This window comes from Mytilus edulis, chromosome 5 (assembly GCF_963676685.1).
Source record: "Mytilus edulis chromosome 5, xbMytEdul2.2, whole genome shotgun sequence".
NCBI classification, from domain to species: Eukaryota; Metazoa; Mollusca; class Bivalvia; order Mytilida; family Mytilidae; genus Mytilus; species Mytilus edulis.
The window spans coordinates 54353391-54377418 of NC_092348.1; the positions used below are offsets into that span (position 1 = coordinate 54353391).

The following is a 24028-nucleotide window of genomic DNA, read 5'->3' on the forward strand; positions in this document are numbered from 1 at the left end:
AAGTGCTACTCCCTCTCTTTTCATTTACATGAAAGAGAACCCTGACCACCATATTTTTAAAAGCTTTTTAACTGCTTCACATGGCGAAAATTGAAGCTCAGAAACCATTGATGCAAATACAGATGTGTCTTCAGTTTAATTTTTCGACAAATTACCTTTTTAAAATCCCACAGCTTCTCCAATGCTGTACCCAAATTTTCCATATTCTATAATTTCACATAAGATACACGATTGGTGTTTCACTTGGTGTCATCCAAATTTTCACTAGGTCCAATTTCTATTATACTATCAGAATTGTCACTTTGAGTCAATTTCTATTATCAGAATAACCATAACTGGCATGCATGTTTCAGTTACATGTCCTGTCTCCACTGATCTGGGTATTTTTGTATTTTATAAGTAAGTTTTATCATGAGGTCATTAAATAAAAAATATATATTGTGCATCAATCGTTTTTTTATTACTTGTATAGTATATATATTGCTTTTCAGAAGAAAAAAATCTAAAAATCAAATTGATAATAAAGTGTCACTGGCTGCACTATTTCAAAAATTAAATGAAAAAAACCTAAATCATTGAAAATTGATCCCTCAAATGCCCTAGATTAAAAATATCCCTATATCAAAAACAGAAACTAGTAATTTCGTTCAGAAAAATTCAACATCCATACTATAACTTATTGTACATGTTACAGAAAAAAATCAACCAAGGCAGAACTGCCTCAACTGCCAAAACGTCTTGTTTACACAAATTACAATTTTCTAGGTCCATACCCAAGTTATATACTAAGATCTACGATTCATCTACTGGATTGGTCCTGGACAGATTTATTTTCATATTTCATTTACTGTTATCTGTTATTATCCCTTTTCAATTCCTTGTTATCTGTTTTTCACCAAATCAATTCACTGTTTTGCTGTTATAGGGACCCCCCTTGCCCCCCTCCTTTATGTTTGAAATATGATAATTCTTTTTTTACTGAAAAAACATATTTTGATCACAATGATGGTGGAATAGTTATCAAAATAGAAGATGTTTGAATCAACTGTTCTTGCTGTTAGTTTAAGTGCTGATTAATGAATAAAATTATGTATTTTAATTTATTTTTTTGAAGAACAGCTCGGACGGGAATTCTAAGGTTTTGCTTCACGTCACATTGTAAATACTGATAATGTTGTAAAACCAGTGCGCGCGACAGCGTTGTCCTGTAGGCATATAAAAAATGACAAGATCGATTTTTACCACTTAATTTTGAAATCACGCAAATCCTGTAGTGTATGACAGAAACGTCTCCGCCCCCTTGGGAGATTCCTGGACAGCATTACAATTGTTTCCATCACTTAACACGCAATAAATCATTTAATAACTATGGTGGTATTGAGAAGTTAATTAATTTAACAAATAGCCCCTGTTGACTCTTTAGATTTATGACATCCGTTTCAAATTGTCATAAATTTGATAATTAATTTATTTTCACAATCGTTGATTGTAGATGATTGATTTTCACGGTGCACGTGGTGCAGCGCCACGTAGATATTCCACTTAGCGGCGGCATGTTAATTATCGAGCTGTACGAAAGTTTCATAATGTTATTAAATTGTAATTTTATTCCAAGATGCGAGTGGCACCGATCACATTTGCATGACTTTATTTTTATTTTAACTCGCCCTATGCTGTGTAAATGAAAATATAAAAAAAGATATAGGAAGATGTGGTATGAGTGCCAATGAAACAACTCTCCATCCAAGTCACAATTTATAAAAGTAAACCATTAAAGGTCAAGGTACGGTCTTCAACACGGAGCCTTGGTTCTCGCCGAACAGCAAGCTCTAAAGGGCCCCAAATATTACTAGTGTAAAACCATTCAAACGGGAAACCAACGGTCTATAATCAACATAAGAAACACTTATGCACCACATCAACAAACGACAACTACTGAATATCAGATTCCTGACTTAGAACAGGTGCAAACAATTGCAGCGCATATATAAGAACCGAACAAATCTATGAGCACAAGGACGTTTTTTTTTTCTTCAGTTTACATGTAAAAGGAATAGAGTAGTCTAGACTTTGGTTTTGATTGTCTTTCTATTTCTTCAATGGTTTAAACTTTTGTTTATGATATTGCAACATTCGTGTATTCCATGGTAAAACGGATAAAAAAAAGGTTCTACAGTTAAAAGGTATACAATGGTTAGGCTTGAAGATGAAAGTACAACCGAAGCTTATACATGCTTTGAATATAAAAGATTTTATAATTTTATTATTTTGTATTATTAAGATAATAGTCTAACACACCTCAACTTATCCACCGAGAATACGAGCTCGAGGATAATAGCATCAATGTCATTATGTCAGTTGTCGGAAATGTCTATATTACACGTGTGAAATATTGGCTCTGATGCAACACAGGGATCAATATTGTTATATCATATTTAATAATAGTGGGAAATCTACCACACCTAGGATAATCATGTTATATCCCTGTTTGTTTTTGGTGCTTATAGGATTATTTTACCTGAGATTTTCAACACTTTCAATCACAGCTTCCTTCTTAATTGTTATGACTTGCTTCCTAGATCATATAGAGAGGTGTTTATAAACATAAATCCTTGGGGTTATTTTTGAAATAGAAATAAGGAGATGTGGTATGATTGCCAAATGAGACAACTGCCCAGAAAAGTTCAAATGAATTGGGTGTAAGCAAATAAAGGCAATCGTATTTACGGCCTTGGACAATCAAAAAAACTCAAACCGACTGTATAGACGGCTATTAAAGGCCCCGACATGTAAAATAGGAAAATCCAATGAAAAATTAACAGCCTAACTTATAACATCCCCCCCCCCCCCCCGAAAAACAGCTTTTCTAGTGGTAGATTTCCCTGATAACACAGAGAACGAACGTTTCAACAACTGGAAAAAAGCAAACTATTTTATCTCAACTTAAAATATCTATTTTCTTCCTGAAAAGAAAATTAAACCAGTTTTAATTAAGGAAGATACAAATTTAGAAGGTAATAAAGCTGTTATCTCATAATCTAATCACAAACTAGTCGCGTGGGACCCTCTGGGTGTTTTTCAAAGTGGTCGGACTACTTAAGCGGACACTTTTTAAGAAAAGGTAGATAATTATATGAAACTGATAACTACACATCTTTGTGTAGCCTCTAAATTTATTTGAAAACTTTTAAGGTTAAGTTGTGGGTATAAAGAAAGTCCAAACATGAATTAAACCCTTCTGTTATACTGGGAACAGTATATCGTCAATATGTATGTTTTGTTGATTGTTGGATGCTCAACGTCCAGTGGCAAATATTTCATGGATGTTCAGGACAACACTGAATTTAGATAAACAAATCAAAAACACCAAAAGACAAATGCAAGATTGTCACACGGTTTAATTGTCTAGTCGACGTTTCAAAATATAGAGAATTTAATAACCTGTTAAGTTTTTATCTAGTCTGCTTTCTGAAAGGGTTTTAAAAATATCCTTATGTAATGCTGTTTCGATTTTTATTATTTTGAGATTTTTGTTGCTGATTTGTTTCCAAGTTGATCCTCCTGGACTCTATCCAGTTATCCGGCAGGGGCAATTAACAGAAGCATGGCCATCAGTGATGACACGTATCAATATCACCCTTATCGCCAGACATAACCTATCTGTGTTTACTTTAGTATTTTAGATATATTTAGCGGCAGTATGACAAAGAATGGTATCGGAAATATTTTCTTAATAGTGTCCTGTCTTTATTTATCATCCTTTGTCTACTTAGACAAATATTTGTATTTATTTAGCAGTTATTTGCTGGGTTAAAGAGCTATCAAATAATCTTTTTTTGATTTACTGTCACTATACGCAAATAGTTTATATAAGGAGGCTCGAGGGTACAAAAAAATCCGCACAAAAAACATTTTTTTTTCAATACAAATTTTCTTTATTCCACTACTAGTTGTTACTTTATGATATGGTACACAAATCAAAACCAAAAAAAGTCTTAGTTTTTATAAAGAAACGCTTTACTGGTCATGTTTATCGACGTGCCAAAAGTTCAGATCTTCCTTCATCGACATAAAAGCGCCGACATTTGACAACCCTGGCGTATTCTGAAAAGTACATTGATGTATTTCAAAGTCCTTAGGATAATCGATTAATGAATTTAAATTTCGTTGCATAAGGACATCAAGAGCCCTTAACCTGTTGGCAATAATATAAATGAAAAATGATGCAACTTATTATCATTTAGAAAACAAGATCAAAGAGTTTAAACGGGTTTTATCTTTATTGTTAACATTGTATGCTGTCCGATGAAACGCTTTGATAGCATTAATCTTTGATTGACCGAATAATCTGACTGTAGATCATGTCATGTGGAATCTAATTTCAATAGTTTCAAGGATTAAGGTATTGAAATCGTTCTTTATTATGATGTCTATCAATGAATTAAATAAATACAGAGAACACCCTTATGCCCTTACACACGCACACACACCAAAACATAAAGATTTCATATCGATATAAGTAAAACAACTTCGACCATGGTGCATTTGAACAAATATACTAATAAATAAATAAAAGAATATTTAGTTAAAGGGGATAGCCTAGCTTGCCGTACAAGGCTGACAAGTGAGATTCCTTTAATATCACACTTATTATTAATGTTATTTTATAAGAAGCTTTTTTGTGATAACAATCCAAATAATACTTCCATAGTGTGGTCAGTTTCCGTATCAGTTGTCCTGGACGAAATAAATCGACATAGAAGCTTTAAGCAATAATACCACATTTCCTTATTTTACAGAAGCAAGTTGTAAACAAACGGATACATGTTCTTGACTACAAATACACTTCTATAACAACCGACGAATCTTGGATTATATATGTATATAAGTACAAATATGTATAAGATGGTATGGTATGAGTGCAAAGGAGACAACTCTCCATCACACTCACAAAAAGTTATACCATTATAGGTAACAGTTTTGTAGTATAATAAATTCATGGTATTACCATAAAAGTAGTACGAAGATAGTTGTTATTTCAAAAAAAGAAACTGATATAAAACTGCATCTTCCAAATTAATTGCAATTCAGTGGCGGATCCAGAACCTTTCTTTAAAAGGGGGGGGGGGGGGGGGCGCTGACTGACCTAAGGGGGGCCTCTCCAGGCATGCTTCAGTGATTCCCTATATAATCAACCAAATTTTTCCCACGAAAGGGGTGGGGGGCGGGCCCCCATGCCCCCACTTGATCCGCCTATGCAATTAGTATAACTGGTGCACGACATGTAACTCTCCAATGTTTTTTATTCAGAGAATAACGAAACCCTGTTAGCTGTAGGTGTTAAATTGTCACGATTGTCTTGTGGTCCTGCTTCCAGAACCATAACATATATTGGGGTTAAGCCTATGGGTGTGATAAACTTGGAGGATCAATGTATCAGCTGTTGACATGATCTGTTGTGTTAGCTGGAAGGGCTGTGTCAAATCTGAACTTTAATCTTCTAAACCACGTACTAATATATATATATATTATCTACCTAGAAACCGCATGTTGAACATTGACTAATCTCATTCATAATATGTAATTAGTCTTTCGATTAAGTCTAAGACAGCTTGGTGTGTTATATTAAACACTTATTGAAAAGTTTATGTGCAAAAACTCCCCCCTTCTTTACACCTTTAAACAAACGTCCTTTTAATCTGCTATTTTTACGATTATCAACGAAAAAAAACCCAAAATGAATCCAACGTCTTCTCTGAATGTTTAATTACGAAAAGTAATATTGGGACCAATGGCAGTTGACAGATTTTTCAGATTTCCCCAGATTTTATAAACCTGTCTACAACATTGATAATAAAAGGGAAAGTTAATCGGATTTTCGGTTGCATAATATGAGCGGTTATATTTTCCTTTTCGTGCCGACATTGTCCGGGTTTATAATCATATGAACGATAAATTGACACAACAGAAGAGTAGCTGGTCTCCGTCAAGAGCTTAACTTGACAGCTTATACCACCACTCATCGCCCTCTTAGACTGTCTAGATTAGTAGAAATACACATGAACCTGTTATCTTATGTCTTGGCAGGGTGAGAAGATCGGTATAAAATTGTGTAATTTCATATATTCTGACCTAATTCATTTAGATTATTCATTAAAATTTAATAAAAATGTGATGGTTTATGTCTATAACGTTATTTCTGATAAGTAATAAGAACGTGGAAAAGCACAAAACTAGCTATAATTTGGTCGTAAACAGAACCGCGAATGTCTCGAGAACAGTTACATTTAAACGCAATGCCGGTAATGTTATGTTATGTTATAAATAAAGCTGTTATATACATACAACAAATGTCGTTTGACAATCTTCTTGTGACCTTTAAAAGTAGGGTTAAATTATGTTTGTTTAATAGCTGCAAATGGCCATACTATCTTGTGCATTCCCTCTCCTTTTTTCTATTAGTTTAACTTTATTGCAAAATGCCCTGCTGATGTGATGTCTATGCTCGTTTTATTTTAATCGGCATGGTGTCCGTTGGAGTCCAAGGTTTGATAGTATGAACATTTGGGCTTTAAAGATGGAATGCTAGTTTCCCTGGCTGTTATTGATTCTTCAAGCATTTTAGAGTTAAATTTCTGGTGATAATAGTGTATCCAAAGATTAGGATAGCTTAAATCGTATTTGGCACAATTTTCGAAAATTTTCGGTTATTAGTAACAGAAAAATGTCTCTGTTTAATGCTCATCAACTTTGTTTTTTATTTGACATTCCAACTGTTTTGATTCGAGCGCCACTGATGAGTCTTGTGCCTAAAGACTTTCTCCTTTAAGTCAATTAACGAAAAGTGTTCCGTTATATTCATGTGTCCCTCAAAATAATTAAAGGACCATTGTCACCAAAGCATATACATAACGTTTAAATAGTCAATTTGATTTTGGAATTAAAAAAGGGTTTATGTATAGTTTTATGCATCTTCGCTAGCCAGGGTTAACGATCCAGTCCTCTAAAATATCAATTATCTGATTATTAATACTTTTTTATATCTATAATACTAAAATTACGAGGTCCAATTTGTCAGTCGTCATCACGTAAAAACGATGATTCAAAGAATTCAACTTTATATATAACTAATATAGTACAATGGTGTTGATTAAAAATTACACCACTCTAGGCCCATTTGTTTTCCACGTAATTAATATTGCCAATAATTAAGAAGTTCCGGATCGAGTCCGACACCGATACCAATAGTATATTCACCTGTTACCTATTAACTTATCCGCATCTGACAGGCGCACCACCAAACAGTGTATTTAGAATTTTGCTGTATACTGTCATGACTGTTGAGTAAAAAATACTCCATTCCAGGCCCTTTTATTTTACAAATTATTAATATTACTAATATTTGATAGGTTCCAGGTCGACGGGTTCAAACAGAAAGATTTTGAAAGCAAAGAAAACTGTGCACCTTATACATGTTATAATCAGCATGACTTTATCAGATGACAATACCAGTACTAAAATAAGGCATACGCATAGTTATATATCAGTCACAGACCCGCGATATCACGGGTGTGTTCTAGTTTAAATAATATGTACCAATTTTCCTGCGTTTAATGTAAATTTCTAAATCTCCTTTCAGTTGAGAGTAAAAAATTGTATATTTCAGACCCAGACTATAATAATGAACTATACTTTGAAATCTATGGTACATGACAGTACTAAGAAACGTACTTATAAATTACTATGTTATTAATAAATGCATCTGTGTACTGTTTTCTGAAAGGAAAAAGGCATTTAGAAAACAGGCAATAGAGCATACAATTATGTATTCACCAGGTCTTGTCTGTGGTTGGCGCTTTTTTGTGTCATTGACGTTTTACTCATACGACCATTGCACTATATATAGCAAAATAATGATATTCTATTGCACAACATATAAGTGACCCATTTTTAAAGATTGGCCTTTTGTTATCATCATGATGGTACTTGCTTAAACTGAGGTGCCGAAGAAAATTAACCTAATTCTAACAAGAGTGCACACGCTAAAATGTCTCGCCTTCTTTACTAATCACTGATATTAAATTGATAGTCCTAACTATAAAGCTTTGCTACAAATACCACATAAATTTAACATTATCCAAGAAAATGAGGTCGAGGTCATATATACCAAACAAGAAATACATGTACACCGTAATTACAATCATTCGATACACAAAATATAGTTGACCTATTGCTTATAGCTTCTAAGAAACAGACTTAACCAAGAAAACTAAACATTGACCAATGAACCGTGAAAATAAAGGTCAAGGTCAGATGAACCATGCAAGGCAGATATGTATAGCTTACAATTAGTGAGACCAAAAATACAAAAACTTAACACTACTCAAAGAACCGTGAATATGAGGTCAAGGTCAAATAAAAGCTGCAAGACTGACATGCATAACACCAAATAAAGTTGACCTATTGCAATGTTAAAAAAAAGACAAAATCTCAAAAACTTAACATTGACAACTGAACCATGAAAATGAAGTCAAGGTCAGATGACACCTGTCTGCTAGCCTCGTCTTACAATCATTTAATACACCAAATACAGTAAACCTATTGCATACAGTATAATGAAAACAGACCAAAACACAAAAACTTAACTAATACCTCTGAACCATGAAAATGAGGTCAAGGTCAGATTACACCTTCCAGTTGGACAATCTCACAATCATTTCATACACCGAATTTACTAGACCTATTGCTTATAGTATCAAAGATACGGACTTGACCACTAAAACTTAACCTTATTCACTAAAACCTATGAAATGAGGTCAAGGACAATGGACATAAGACAGACAAAAAATTTCGTAACATGAGGCATTTATATACAAAGTATGAAGCATATAGGTCTTCCACCAAAATATTAAGCTTTTGAGAAGTTAGCTAACGCAACCATCACCGGATCACTATCCCCATGTCGAGCTTTCTGCGACAAAAGTCGCAGGCTGGACAAAAATTAGAAAGACTTCAGTGTACTTAAAATGATCTATAATGGTTAGATCTATAATGACTGGATAAAGTGTTCTGCACATTGCAGTCATATTTACCTGTACTGTTTAGGACATTGCTGTCTCATTGACCTAGACCCACATCCCTTATTATTTTTAACTGAATGACATTTACTCTTCTGAATTAGTACACTTGCCAGTATTTTGAGTTTTGAACATCATGATTTCATATCTGCATGGGACATACTTTGGAGTTTACTTTCAGTAACCATTGTTCAGAATTTTTCTGTACTCATATTTAAATGTTGTATGTATCTTTTTCTAGTCCACTGATAAACAAGAGGCTCTCAAGAGCCTGAATCGCTCACCTTAATTTTTTTGGTTAAATCTCTCATCAATGATTATTTTGGCTTTTCAATTTATTTAAATGTTCTTTGAATTGTCCTATTTTCTTCAAAAGTAAAAAAAATCATTTTCTCCTATGTTCTATTTTAGCCATAGGAGCTATGTTTCTGACATACAAGGAAATGAAATATAAAATTTATACTAGATACTCTGAAACTCATTTAGCCTAAGTTTGGCTGAAATTGATACAGCAGTTTCAAAGGAGAAGATTTTTTAAAGTAAGTCAACATGATGAACAAATTGTGAAAAAAGTCTTTAAAGGGCAATAACTCCTTAAGGGGTCAATTGACAATTTTGGTCAAATTGACTTATTTGTAGATCTTACTTTGCTTAACATTTTTGCTGTTAACAGTTTATCTGTATCTATAATAATATTCAAGATAATAACCAAAAACTGCAAAATTTCTTTAAAATCATCAATTCAGGGGCAAATTATACCTGAAAAACCAGTTACCCAATTCGGCTGAAAATTTCAGGACAGGTAGAACTTGACCTAATAAATACTTTAACTTCTTGTCTTATTTGCTCTAAATGCTGGAGTTTTTGAGATATAAGCCAAAAACTGCATTTTACCCTGTGTTCTATTTTTAGCCATGACGGCCATGTTTTTTGACGAAATAAAAAATAAAGCACAAACTTTATTTTATACACCCTACTGATCATTCAGTTGAAGTTTGGTTGAATTTGTTTTAGTAGTTTTAGAGGAGAAGATTTTTTAAAGTTAGCAAATATGATGAACAAATTGTGAAAAATTGTCATTAAAGGACAATAACCCCTTAAGGGGTCAATTGACAATTTTGGTCATATTAACTTATTTGTAGATCTTACTTTGCTGATCATTTTTGCTGTTTACAGTTTATCTTTATCTATAATAATATTCAAGATAATGACCAAAAACTGCAAAATTTCCTTAAAATTACCAATTAAGTGGCAGCAACCCAACAATGGTTTGTTTGATTCATCTGAAAATTTCAGGGCTGATAGATCTTGACCTAATGAACATTTTTACCTCATGTCAGATTTTCTCTAAATGCTTTCGTTTTTGAGATATAAGCCAAAAACTGCATTTGACCCCTATGTTCTATTTTAAGTAACGGCCGCCATGTTTTTTTACGGATCAAAAATCGAAGCACACACTTTGTGCAGGATAATCTAAGGAACAATCATGCTAAGTTTCATTCAAATCCATTCAGTAGTTTCAGAGGAGAAGATGTTTGAAAAATTGTTAACGACGACGACGGACGCCAAGTGATGAGAAAAGCTCACATGGCCTTTTAGGCCAGGTGAGCTAAAAAGTTCTGTACTTATATATTTTAATGTTGATGTATGTATCTTTTGCTTGTCCATTGACCAGATAAATTGGAGATTTTTTAAATAGAACTGTTTGAGCCTGCTACAGGTTATGTGTCTGTTCCATTAAATAGACTTCATCTTTAGTTTCTGCTGTCATATCTTCGTTTTTCTGTTATTCTTTGGTGTTGTTTTTTCACAGATCTTCACACATTGGACTGTTAAATTATATGTTAACCTATGTTTTTGGTTATCTGAGCTCTGGTTCATTAGCAGATCCATGGGGTTGAACTCCTCTTTTTTTTTTTTTAATTATGAGACTGTTTCATTGAAATGGATACAGAATCATGCAGAGATGAGCAAAAGAGGTCCTTGCCAAGTAAAAAGCAGGTTATGACAGCTTAATGTTCTGCAGATAATATACAAAGGGAAACAGAAAACTTTGTTTGATGTGTGAGCTTTTGAGGCAACTGTCTTCAGGAAAAAAAATCTCTCATTTTTTAGTTATCAATTAGCAGAGTAGCATTTTATTAAATATTTGAATTGACTTTGCTCAAGAGATAAATTTTGATTCTTTTGCAATTGAAGGAAAGCATTCTACAAGAATGTGTCCATAGTACACAGATGCCCCATTCGCACTATCACTTTCTATGTTCAGTGGACCGTGAAAATGGGGTAAAATCTCTAATTTGGCATTAAAATAAGAAAGATCATATAATAGGGAACATGTGTAATAAGTTTCAAGTTGATTGGATTTCAACTTCATCAACCAGAGTGCACACCCTGAAATGTCTCGCCTTCTTTACTTATCAATTATATTATGTTGATAGTCCTAAATATAAAGCTTTATTACAACTGTCACATAAACTCAACATTAACCAAGAAAACTAAACATTGATCAGTGAACCATGAAAATGAGGTCAAGGTCAAATGAACCATGCCAGGCAGACATGTACAGATAAAAATTCTTCCATACAACAAATATAGTTGACCTATTGCTTATAAAAAAAACAGACTAAAACACACATACTTAACACTCAGCAATAAACCGTGAAAATGAGGTCGAGGTCAAATAAAACCTGCGCAACAGACATATAGATAACAAAATATTTCCATACACCAAATATAGTTGACCTATTGCATATAGTATTAGAAAAATTGACCAAAACTCAAAAACTTAACTTTGACCACTGAACCATGAAAATGAGGTCAAGGTCAGATACCAACTTTCAGCTAGACATGTACACCTTACAATCATTCCATGCACCAAATATAGTAGACCTATTATGAAAAACAGACCAAAACTCAAAAACTTAACTTTGACCACTGAATCATGAAAATGAGGTTAGGTCAGATGACACCTACCAGTTGGACATGTACACCTTACAGTCCTTCCATACACTGAATATACTAGACCTATTGCTTATAGTATCTGCGATATGGACTTGACCACCAAAACTTTACCTTGTTCACTGATCCATGAAATGAGGTCGAGGTCAAGTGAAAACTGTCTGACAGGCATGAGGACCTTGCAAGGTACGCACATATCAAATATAGTTATCCTATTACTTATAATAAGAGAGCATTTAACATTACAAAAAATCTTAACTTTTTTTCAAGTAGTCACTGAACCATGAAAATGAGGTCAAGGACATTGGACATGTGACTGACAGAAAGTGTGTAACATGAGACATCTATATACAAAGTATGAAGCATCCAGGTCTTCCACCTTCTAAAATATAAAGCTTTTAAGAAGTTAACAGACGAATGCACAGACCAGAAAACATAATGCCCATAAATTGGGAATAAAAAGAAAACATAGGAGGTTTAGGCCATCAACATTGAGCAAATTTCGTATTAAGTATATTGAAATACAATCCAACTGGTCTTGATATGTCCTAATAAACAACTAAAGGAAAGCATGAAACATAAGAAATATTCTGGATTTACAACATTTATTAGTAATGTGTATATATTACAATACTCTAAAAATAAGTTTTTTTAAGATTTTAAAACTTAACATTACATTTAACAATTGACAAATGTTCAAGTCCTGGCTACATGGTGACTGTATACAATGTATCATGTGTATTGAAGAATCCATTTTTCCTTAATTAAAAAAAAAACATAACATTTTTTTTCCAGATAAAAATTGTGCTAGTTTTCCATATAACATACTTACAAATATTATTGCCCATATTATATAATGAATAATATTGTATTTTGTATGAACTTTTTAACTGTTTAAAGCAAACATTGTACACACACAAATATGAATAGATGTATGTCATCTGTATACCTTGACTTCACAAATATATTATTCAAATTCCATATTGGTTATTCATATTTTTCTAGATTTTTATTTCATCATTTTTTTATTTCAAATTTTACATAAAGATATATGATTATTACGACAAATGTAACAATTTTTATTTAGTATTTAGATTTGATTAAATATATTTCATAAAGTACAAAAATATTTTTTGAATATAGCTTTTTGTAATTTTATATATATATTCAATGATGTACAAAAATAACTTAAGAACATGAAAATGAAAGTTTTTAAACCTTCCTCAAGGCAAAATATAAAAAGAAGTTAGGTTTGCTTAAAGCAATAAATGAATAGAAAATTGTTTACACAAATAAAATCCAACAGGTTTAAAAGAAAAAAATCAAGAATACTTGATACTAAGGGATAACCAAAAGAGTTGTATTTTTTGTTTTATAATTTCTATCACAATATTGACATGAGAAAGATTAATTTCTTCCAAATGATTTTGAGATATAAGGAAAGATTTTTTATAGTTACCACTCAGTCATCATAAATTTTCCAACTGCAACATCATTTCAGCAAGATTCCAAATTATGGAAAAATTAGTGTTTTTTTCTTTTACTTCAACACTTATGCAGATAGTAAAATTTAATTGTGATAGAAATTTAAACCATTATAAAATATTCTCAACACTTATGCTCCAAATGATATGTTAAAACCCAGTCAATAACTCCATAAATAAAAATAAATAAAATACTTTAAAACACTTTGTACAAGACACAAAATTGTTCTCCTTTTAAATAGTTGTTAAATTAATTAAAATAAATGTTCACAAATTCATTAAAAATAAATAAAAATGAGATATAGATCAAGAAGAAAGTGTATATTTCAAAACATCTTTTTGGCTGTTACAAAATACAGTATCTACAAATATGAAAAACATCAGTATTCATAGAATACTCATAATGTTTAATCATTTATGAAGTCAACTATTTAATAAATTTTAAGAACACTTCAAGTTTGTTTTCACCCCCTGCTTTTTATCTCAAATCTGCAAATTTAGATGGAAAATAAAAGATGTAAAACTGTTCATCTACTTCAAGCCCCTTTATAGCCTTATAAAAATATTTTGAAACCAGTCTAAGGAACTAGGTTTTCAGAATTCCATTTAAAAATACACTTCGCTCCTTTGAAGCAGAAATGTTCAAAATTTCATTTCCAAAGAACATCTTAATGACCAAAATGTTCAATTTAATAAACAAACATTTTGTGCTTTTATCTTACAAGTGCTCGACTAAGGTTAATTGAAGAATGCTTAAACAGATAACAGTATTTGTAACAGCCAGTAGTATATTACAATTCATAGGGAACACCTCCCTATTCATATTATACTATTATACATTTAGGACCTTACATAACTTTCAACTCTTCAACACCACTTTTTTGCATTTTACAAACAAATTGGTCATCAAAATGCTATGTTCACTTCACATATATTTTGCATCAATAAAGTTAGTTTTATAGTAACAGAACCTTAAAGTCAAAACAGAGGATAAATTCAATTTTACTTTCTTGGATAACATTCTTTTAAGATGCTACAAAATGTCACTTGTAAGACTATTTAGGATGAACAAAATTATTCAAGAGCTGATGAAAAGTGGGGACCTTTTACATACAGTTTTATGTTTGCCATTCTGCTTCAACAGACAATCACGAAGATTCAAGACTAGAGACAATTCATTTAAATATTGAGATACTTCCATTTTATTAATATCAATTTTTTAAGGACTAGTAGACATTTATCAATAAGAAATCTATAAAGAATAGCAAAGAAAATATAGAAAAATATAATGTAAGTATTTTGGAGACGGACATTCAATCCATATTTAGTTTCTTTCATCTACTTAACATTTAATACAATTTCCTGTAATCTTTTTTTTTTTTTTAAATCTTTAATTTTATTTATAAGTATGTACAGTTTTGAGGATATATCAATCAAGATAGTGAATAATTCTCTCCAAAGGAAATGTACTTATAGGGTATTAACTTTAGGGAAAAACAGACGAAAATAATCTTTCAATTTAAAAAAAAATCACGGTTTAAGAGTCATCTTAAGCAGAGATGAATGGGATTACTAAATCGAGTTTTCCTGGATAGGATTTGATAAAATAAAACCCAATTGATGGTAGTAACCAATTTCCAAATACTATACTGAACACTTATGGTATAAAAAAATATCTAATAACCTGAATTTAAATAACAAGCAATGCCATTCATTGCAGAGTAACAGTAACAATCGAATTTCATCAAGTTTTCAACCAAAGATAACAAGTCTTTCAACCATCAAATTTAACAAAACTTTTACAACCAGAATACACATTACACGATCATAAAACAGAAATATTCATAAAATATTCTGACAACTGCTTTTCCACTCAAAAAACATACAGATCCCATTTATTCCCACAAAAACACAGCAAACCTGCCCTATAACCTTGCGATCTAACAAGTTAGTAAAATCCACACTGCACAAAAGATTATATAAACCAAACCTATAATTAACTGAAAATGTGCAATATCTTTAAAAATTACAAAATATAATATTACAAGTATAATTGCTATTCACCATTTTAAGTGCATTTTCTATACTTTTATATGAACTGAACTTTAACACCCTTTCTTCAATTCCTGTTCCACAAAATATTTCTTTTTAAAAAATAAAAGCCATATCTTTAATTTTAACACTATTTCGGACAAAAAACTTAATCTAAGTTGATGCTATATCCAACCTATTATTCTCACTACAGCTGTTGATTCTTTTTTTTTAAAAGCTTGCACATTCAGTTATGATTAACTAATGATATATGTTATAAACTTATGATCTATAGGATTTGAAACAAGACCAGTACATTTCATCATCAAGCTATTTTTATGATTTTCTTAATGAAAATAAGACAGCCAGAAGTTTTTGAATTCTGCTACATAAACCCAAAAAGAACAAAGTATGTGTGTTTAGGGTTTCTTTTCAATGAATTATGCGATATGATGTTTTTTTCCAAATCACTAGCTGGAAAATATTGTGATTAACGATCCTGTTTATATTATTTAACAGAAAGTTTGCAATTTGTAATCTGTCAACGAACATGACACAATATGGTTTTTATGAATGTTATGTTGTGTATTGGTAGTTGAATAGGTTGAATGACTAACTTCCAATTTGTATTACTGTACAGGAAAAGTTTGATGGTGGGTTGATAAGTTTTGAGCTGATCCATAAAAACATGTACGAGAACCAGGGAAGGCACACTTAACTCTCATCATTGATGACAAGTAGTTTTTATATTGGATAAATTCACCTCCATAGGTAGTTACTGAATTTTACAAGATACTTCCCTGGGTACCAAATGTTTTACTGAAACAGCCCTTACACTAAACACACATAGTTTCGTTTTTGACTATTTGTAACAGAACAGCCTTATGTCAACCATTTCGTTACGTCTTGTTTCATAACAAAGTAACCCATTTTTACTCTCGACATTTCAACTAGTACTGTGCAAGACTATTATGACCATGACTGCACAACTCAAGTGAAAATACCAGAAGTAAAATATGTGTTGTTTGTACTGCAATTAAATTTAGTGCTGTTAATATTTTCATGAGCAAAACTCAACATTGGTTTTACTTTTCTGTTTGAAGAATTGTCTAATGAATAAGTTTTGAAACATTGAGGTTGTTCTAAGACTTCATAGTACATTTTTGGACATGACATGATATGTAATATGTACCAGTCTTTTCTAAACTACTAAGCATTTGACAATGTACTCAATATATGTAATACTTTTACACATGTTAAATATATGGCATATTTTGTACTAAGCAACTTAGTTACCTAAACATGATCATAACACATTTTTAAGACATTTTTGAAGTTTTTTATTATTTTTTTTACTTGTGTTTTGTGGTTTAAAAAAATATACATTTTGAAACATAAAAACAGCATTATCTCTATTAAAATTCATAAATAATGGAAGAGAAACATACACATACAGTCTGCTTTCAATTAATCAAAATGCAATCATCCATACACATAATGAACACAATATGGTAAAAATGTCAACAAATTGAACACATTTGGTGAGTAAACAAAAAGTATATTTCATGAACACATTTTGATTTAATCTTTGGCAAAGTTCTAATAAACTTAACCATTAAAGTAAGGAAACTTTACTGTAAACATGTTAAGCAGTGACACTTCCCATTAGATTTGTGGCACATTGGATAAAACATTTCCAAGATAAAACTGCTTACTTAAATCCATATCTCATACACATTATTTAACAGGTTCTGCACATGTCAAACATTTCATTCTATGTTTACTTCTAAATAATACATTTAATACAAACAACAAAAATAAAAGCACTATTAGCCCTGTTTGGCTATGGGAATTGTTCTTTAAAAGAACAAAGTCATCTGTGTATTGCACTTTACAATGTCCATAAATAAATATGCAATTTATCTCCGACACTTCCAACACATATATTACTTTTATAAGACTTAAATAATATATTATCTCAAACATTCAATTCATTCATTAGCGACACCATTTATTCCACTTCATTCAATCATTACTCTATAATTTAGAGAACAGCCATTGAACGTCGATTTCTTTCCCTGGTTAACCCTGACCTTGGCACAGAAGAAATTAGGTTTCATTTATAGATTGACTTCATGTCACTGTCTGATGTTGATATTCGACGTCAATTGAAGTCTGTTCTTTATTTTCTTTGTCTTCTGATACAATACTGTTGCCCTTTTTATTACTACTTGGTGGTGTTAATTGTGTTATAACTTGAGCTTGAATGTCAGGGCTCGAGGATCTATGTAACGTCATCAGCTGTTCTTGAATTTCTTGAGCTCTTTCCTGCAATAAGTAAAAATATTTTAGAAACAAAAACTACATAGCATATATTATTTTATCTTTAGCTCAATATAAATATAGAAATATCTTTTTCATACAATATATGCATACTTGAGACAGCAACCCAAAAGGCTCATATAACTAAGACATTTAGAGGTCAATACATATACATATATATGATATATACATTATGTGAAATGATGAATTGAAATTGCCTAGGGAAAAAGAACTTTTTTTCAAATTCATTCGTTAATTTTGAAAAATACGGGTGAAAAACACTGAATGGAAGTTTTTTAAAAGTGAAAACCCAAATGTAATTGTTTTTTACCTTAAAAAGCTAAAATAAACTTTTACTTACCAAAAGATTAATATCTATTTCATGTGTCTGTATGTTATGACAGTCTTCTGTTGCAACATTACTGAAGAACTTGACCTCCACATGACCTTTCTCCCTTGTGGTTTGTGCAAAAGGTGTCATCCAGTTCACACACGGTAAAATATCTTGCCATTTGTACCCTGTGTATATAGAATTTAATGTTTAATAAAACATTTTATAACGGTCTTTTAGAATAGTTATCAGGAATATACCGAATATGTAAAACTGATCATTCCCAGCTCATTTTCACATTTAAAGAAAAGCTATTTTTTTTTTGTTTTATCTACACTCTTGCAGTGTCCTTTATATATAGATATAAAAAGATGTGGTATGAGTGCCAATGAGATAACACTCCATCTAAGTCACAATTTGTAAAAAGTTTAATACAAATGTAGCATTTCTGGGATCTATAGGTTAACTCACTGTTGACTCTACTTTACAATTAAATTATAATGTCAGAACAAAAAGATCTCATTTTATGTGGTAAGCTGTTGATCGTAAGAACAGAAAATAAATTTTAATTTACCTGAGACAGATAATGCTACATCTTCATCAGTGAGGTGATATAAAGCAGCAGCAGCAATAGCACTATAAGTAAACGCTAAACAACCAATATCTAATGTACATAAGTCTATCAACTGAAAAAGAAAAACAAAAAATATAATTTCATTGAATAAATGTGCAATCAATTACAGATATGAATGTTCTTTGTCAGTTTGATTTCTGTACATTTAACAACCCCTGTCTCCCCCCATAAAATCCAAAACTTTAAATATCTTCTTTGATAATACAACATTTAAAGAAATATAAAAAAAAAGTTTTATAAAAAAATCCTTTCAAAAACTGTGTTAACTATGTGTTACTAGGGACATTTTATTTTTTAAAACTGCATACTTTGTTTAACTTTAAAAACAAGCAATTATTACCTGAGCGATTTGCACAAAAGCATGTGATGAGTATTGAGGAAAGACAAAACCATGCTCAGTATCTGTAATATACTCTATATTGGCAACTTGGAGGTAGACATTTAACCAACCATTAGCAGTGACAGGAGACAGATCCCAGTTCAAAGCCTGAAAAGAAACACCAAATTCATTTAACAATTTCGATTATATTATGCTAAACCATTAGAACCATGTTATAGCAAAGCAAACATTATTATTTTTAAAAATTTTATTACTTAAAAAAGCAATTGTTGTTTTGTTTAACCATTTTACATGTGGATTTCATAGAAACACAAAGCAAATTATTTTCTTGGGGAAAATGTACAATAGCATAAGTTTTGAAATTAATAGTATTACTACTTTTAACATTTTTTGCAGCTTGTAAATATTATGTATAATCACATCAATTATCATAGAAAGTTTAATATTCATCTATTGTAACAAAAAATGATCCTGTATTAAATAAACTTTGTTCACCTTGATTATTACAAGCTCTTGATCCATGATCTCTTCCTCTGTACAAGCACCATCAGTAACATAAGCAAATTCAGCAAGTTTGGGCGGATAAATTTCCTGCAAAGAAAATGAAAAAAAAGTTTAACAACTAATATTGATGCCAGTTTGTCAACACTAAAATGGAACAAATCAAAAAAATTATCTTGAATGAATTTTTTTTAAACATGCCCCATGTTCATATGCCTTTTCCAAGTCGGTGACCTCTTCAATGATTTTTGATTGTTAAAACAGTTAGTTACAACTAAATTAGTTGAAGATCTTTGATTGTTTCTCTTTAATTTATTCAGTTTTTAAAGAATCAAGGCTATTTAAAAATTTTATGAAAAGGTTGAATTAAGGCTTCAAGTAGAGAAGGTTTCTTTGTGAATGAAAAATATACATTTTTAACTGCTGGTTATAAAATTGAGAATGGAAATGGGGAATGTGTCAAAGAGACAACAACCCAACCATAGAAAAGACAACAGCAGAAGGTCACAAACAGGTCTTCAATGTAGCGAGAAATTCCCGCACCCAGAGGTGTCCTTCAGCTGGCCCCTAAACAAATATATGCTAGTTCAGTGATAATGAACGCCATACTAATCTCCAAATTGTACACAAGAAACTAAAATTAAAAATAATACAAGACTATAGTATTTACCTCTAATTTGGCACCAATAAACAAACATGTAATACCAACTAGCTGTAGTTGGTGTTTCTGTGCATTGTGTGACGAACAAAGGAATCTATCCAAAAAATCTGTAGCGAGGTAGAATGTTTCTCTATGTAACCTGTATACTTCACACACCTAAAAGACAAAAAGCAAATATTTAACACAAGTATTCCTTGAAAATAAATTAAAAAATAACTTGATTTCTTGACAATGTCCCATTTAATTCCCCCCCCCCCCCCCCCAAAGTTTTGTCACCAGTTATTCAGAGTTTAATAAATGCAAACTTTTTTACTTTTCACAAATTCAAGTCTGATTTCCTAGTTTTTTTTATCTTCCAAGAAAATTGGTCCTTGATGTTCCTGCTGATTGAAGACAGTTATAAATCTTAAAAGTTGCAATGATAATTCTTGAAATTTTAAAAATAAAGTGTTTAGCAATCATGCTTGAGGAGAAGAAGAGAATTCAATTTTAAAGTAAGAATTTTTGCCACTTTACCTCTATCAACCAATCTAAAAGAATTGTTCTCATTCTTGGTTGTAGCATAGGATGTTTGTCGAACACATTTGGGTTTCTTGCATAGTGTTGTTCTTTGGTCATCATGTTTTGCCATACTTCTCTGGAGTCAGCCCAACTAAATCTTGGCAGAGGAGAATGTCGAGAGACGGTTGGTGTAAAATAATTTCGGAATCGGAACTTTGCACCTAATGTCAAATCTGGTGATGAACTTCTATCAGAGACAGGAGACAAAGGTTCACTGGTAGGCACCAACGTACATGTTGTTATTGAACTCTCATGTGAAATTGGAATCCAGGTGTTCTGAAGAAGAAAAGAACAAGAACATGTTATTTATAAATTACTGTTTAAATCTTAACATCAAAACTAATAATATCAAAATTCTCAAATGATAAGATTTTTACACATGAAGCCAATAGGGTATAAAAGGCAGGGGCAAAATAATTTCCAAGGAAATGAGATGTGCCAACACCTAAACCACAGCATACCAATTATCAGTACTAACTGACCTCATCACAAACAAATCGTTGACAACACCACCAAAGCTGCTATTGGAAACAGCATACCTAAATCTTGACTCCGTCAAGACAAGATCAAAATCTCCACTCACCCACAAAAAACCTACATATTTTTCTTTTAAAGTACCTTACTTTTACAGGAAAGGGAGTACTTTACAACTTAGAAGATTCCATAAATATGTATTGTATAAAAAGCCAATCTCAAATAAAGGTGATTCAGATGTTACAACTATTTTTATTTATTATAAAATTCCCCAGATTATTTGTACAAAGCATAAAACTGCATTACAGCACGCGTTCATCCATGATTTAAACTAGAAAAATTCCTTTCCAACTTGTATTTGAAAATGAAGTTATGTTTTTAAATATACAGCTACCTTGTAAATATTTTTTTTTAATAAGTTTTAAGTGATAATGAAAATATAAAGGAGTTGCCCACCGTGGTCCATTTTGCAAAGTGTAAGTAATGGCAAAGTATAACTGCACAATTAGTACAAGAAAAAATGCATATCTCTTATATAAATAAAAATTGTTTACAAAACTTTTTTTTGTCATGTAGGGTTTACCCCCATTCATCATAAATCAAGTATAACTTATTTGTTAAAATAAAATCTGTTAGAAATCATAACTTAAAAAAAAATATCTGGTTCAAGGTCATTTTAAATAATCAAATCAGGAAAAAAAAATAAAAAAATTTACTATAAAATTGTTGTCCAATAAAACCATTTACCATAAGTTGTTATTTTTGTTAGTAAAATAAATTGGGCTTGGGTATGATGTAATTTATTGTATTTTCTATAGGAACAAAGCATGTATATGGAGCTAAATAAACATTCTTGGTCAATTCAATTAAATCAGAGCTTGGACATTGTTTGTCATAACAATCAATTTATAAACAGTACAATTAACTAAATTTTTGTTTTTTAAGGCATGGTGGATTATAAACTTTTTGTAATTTCTTTCTGTTTAAATTGTCTTCTGATCAATTACAGATAAAAATAAATGTGCTGTAAATAAAATGCTTTCTAAAATTAGACTGGTTTTATATGGAGGCTTTTTAAAAGTAGGTCAAGAAATAAAATAACAAGAAAAATTGATAAAAAATAGTTTAAAATAATATAATTTTACAATGCATGGTCTAGTTAAGGAAAATATTATTAACTTTGATTTGCCATATACGATTTCATCTTGACTAATGCAATTTTTGTTATTTTTTTGTAAATTCCTTCACATTACAAGTGAAATTTCCAACACTTAATCAATCTTAAAAAAATCAATTTTGCAAATAAAATATACCTCAATTCGATAGTTCCGACTCCTTTTACTTCCAATCATTTCATCTTCTAAATCCTGTAATGGAAAACAAATTTGTTCGATTGTTACATAAAGTTATTCAATACGAATTCCGATGCTCGCGTCCAAATGAATGAACAAAGAAATTGACATTTAGTTTTGCCGCGAGGTTTTTTTATGGCTTACCTCTTCTGCCTTTCTTTTTCGACTCACAGTAGAAACTGCAATGGATGATGAAGAACTTTCAATGCTAACTCTTGACTGCAATCGAGCACTGTAACAAAGAAAACAATTTGTTTATTTTACGTTCCCACCAAAAGGGGTCAATGACTGATTGAGCTTTGTCAAGATGGCGCGGGACGAAAATTCAATGGGTACTAGAAATAAACTTACCTTTTCCTTGACATTCTCGTCGCAGATTCCTTTTTCCTTCTCTGCCTGCAAAGAAAAATGGTTATTGGTTATAAAAACACTCGATTCAAAACCATTTATTCAATTTTTGCTACGATATGACCTCCAAATGGAAGCACACTGGCCATCGGGAGTTGGCACACGGATGTCCGCTATAATATCAGAAATTACAAAAATGTGTCCAAATACTCAATATATAAAATAAGTAGAATTAAATCTCCAATATCTCTCCAAATTTTAGTCAGAATTCACTGGATTTCATTCAATAGAACAATATTTTTCCAATCATCTTTCACCTGCCAACGCGCCAAACGAACTTTCCACAATCGGCTGTAATTTTCCTCAAAATTCAATAATGCATGATGAAAACAGTTAAACAAGGCATCGGTTATTTGATTCTTACTGTAATTATAACATTCATTGGCTATTTTCTCTATTTTTTGTTAATCCATTGCAATACCCGTGTTCATCCTTCGACGTTCAATGGCCAACTGAACTGTGAAGAAATGCCCCCTATGTTCGCGACATCCCGCCAAGGGGGATTTAGCACTAAACAAACATATCAAATAAACAAATATACCAATTCTTTTTAGTTATATAAGATCGGTCAATAAAATGCGATCCATTGGACGAGCATTTTTATTTTTTAATTCAAATGAAATACCTTACTGTAGATGAAACTTCCTTTACAGCGTAACGCGCGAAACACAAAATTTAGAGAACAAGTTTTATAATAAAAAAACTAAAATAGTAAAACCGTACAAATTAATTCAACAATAAATATGATTCTAGCGTTTTGTGTGTCTCATATCATTTCTTTATGTTCTCCTTTTATATATTTTTCAACATTTTTCTTCATATGTCAGAAAATATTTTTTTTTACGATAGAGCTTTTAAAATACTTTATTAAAAATATTTTCACTGAAATTT

The 24028-nt window shown here is 31.3% G+C and overlaps 1 protein-coding gene across 1 annotated transcript; it reads right to left on the reverse strand.

Annotated features, from left to right (window-relative positions):
• Positions 1-12626: 12626 nt before the first annotated feature.
• On the reverse strand, positions 12627-23786 carry LOC139523915 (G1/S-specific cyclin-E-like). Its single transcript, XM_071318313.1, has 11 exons — positions 23763-23786; positions 23081-23125; positions 22874-22961; positions 22691-22744; positions 20859-21179; positions 20352-20498; positions 19676-19771; positions 19181-19327; positions 18781-18892; positions 18237-18394; positions 12627-17881 (listed from the first exon to the last, which is right to left on the reverse strand). The coding sequence occupies exons 2-11, from the start codon at positions 23092-23094 to the stop codon at positions 17687-17689; spliced, it is 1332 nt and encodes a 443-aa protein (XP_071174414.1). The 5' UTR covers positions 23095-23125; positions 23763-23786; the 3' UTR covers positions 12627-17686.
• Between the last annotated feature and the right edge of the window lie 242 nt (positions 23787-24028).

Coding starts and splice junctions, on each gene's coding strand:
- LOC139523915 (XM_071318313.1), bottom strand. Junction 19,328..19,675: donor AAGAGCTTGTAATAATCAAG/GTGAACAAAGTT, acceptor GTTTCTTTTCAG/GCTTTGAACTGGGATCTGTC. Junction 17,882..18,236: donor AAATAGATATTAATCTTTTG/GTAAGTAAAAGT, acceptor TACTTATTGCAG/GAAAGAGCTCAAGAAATTCA.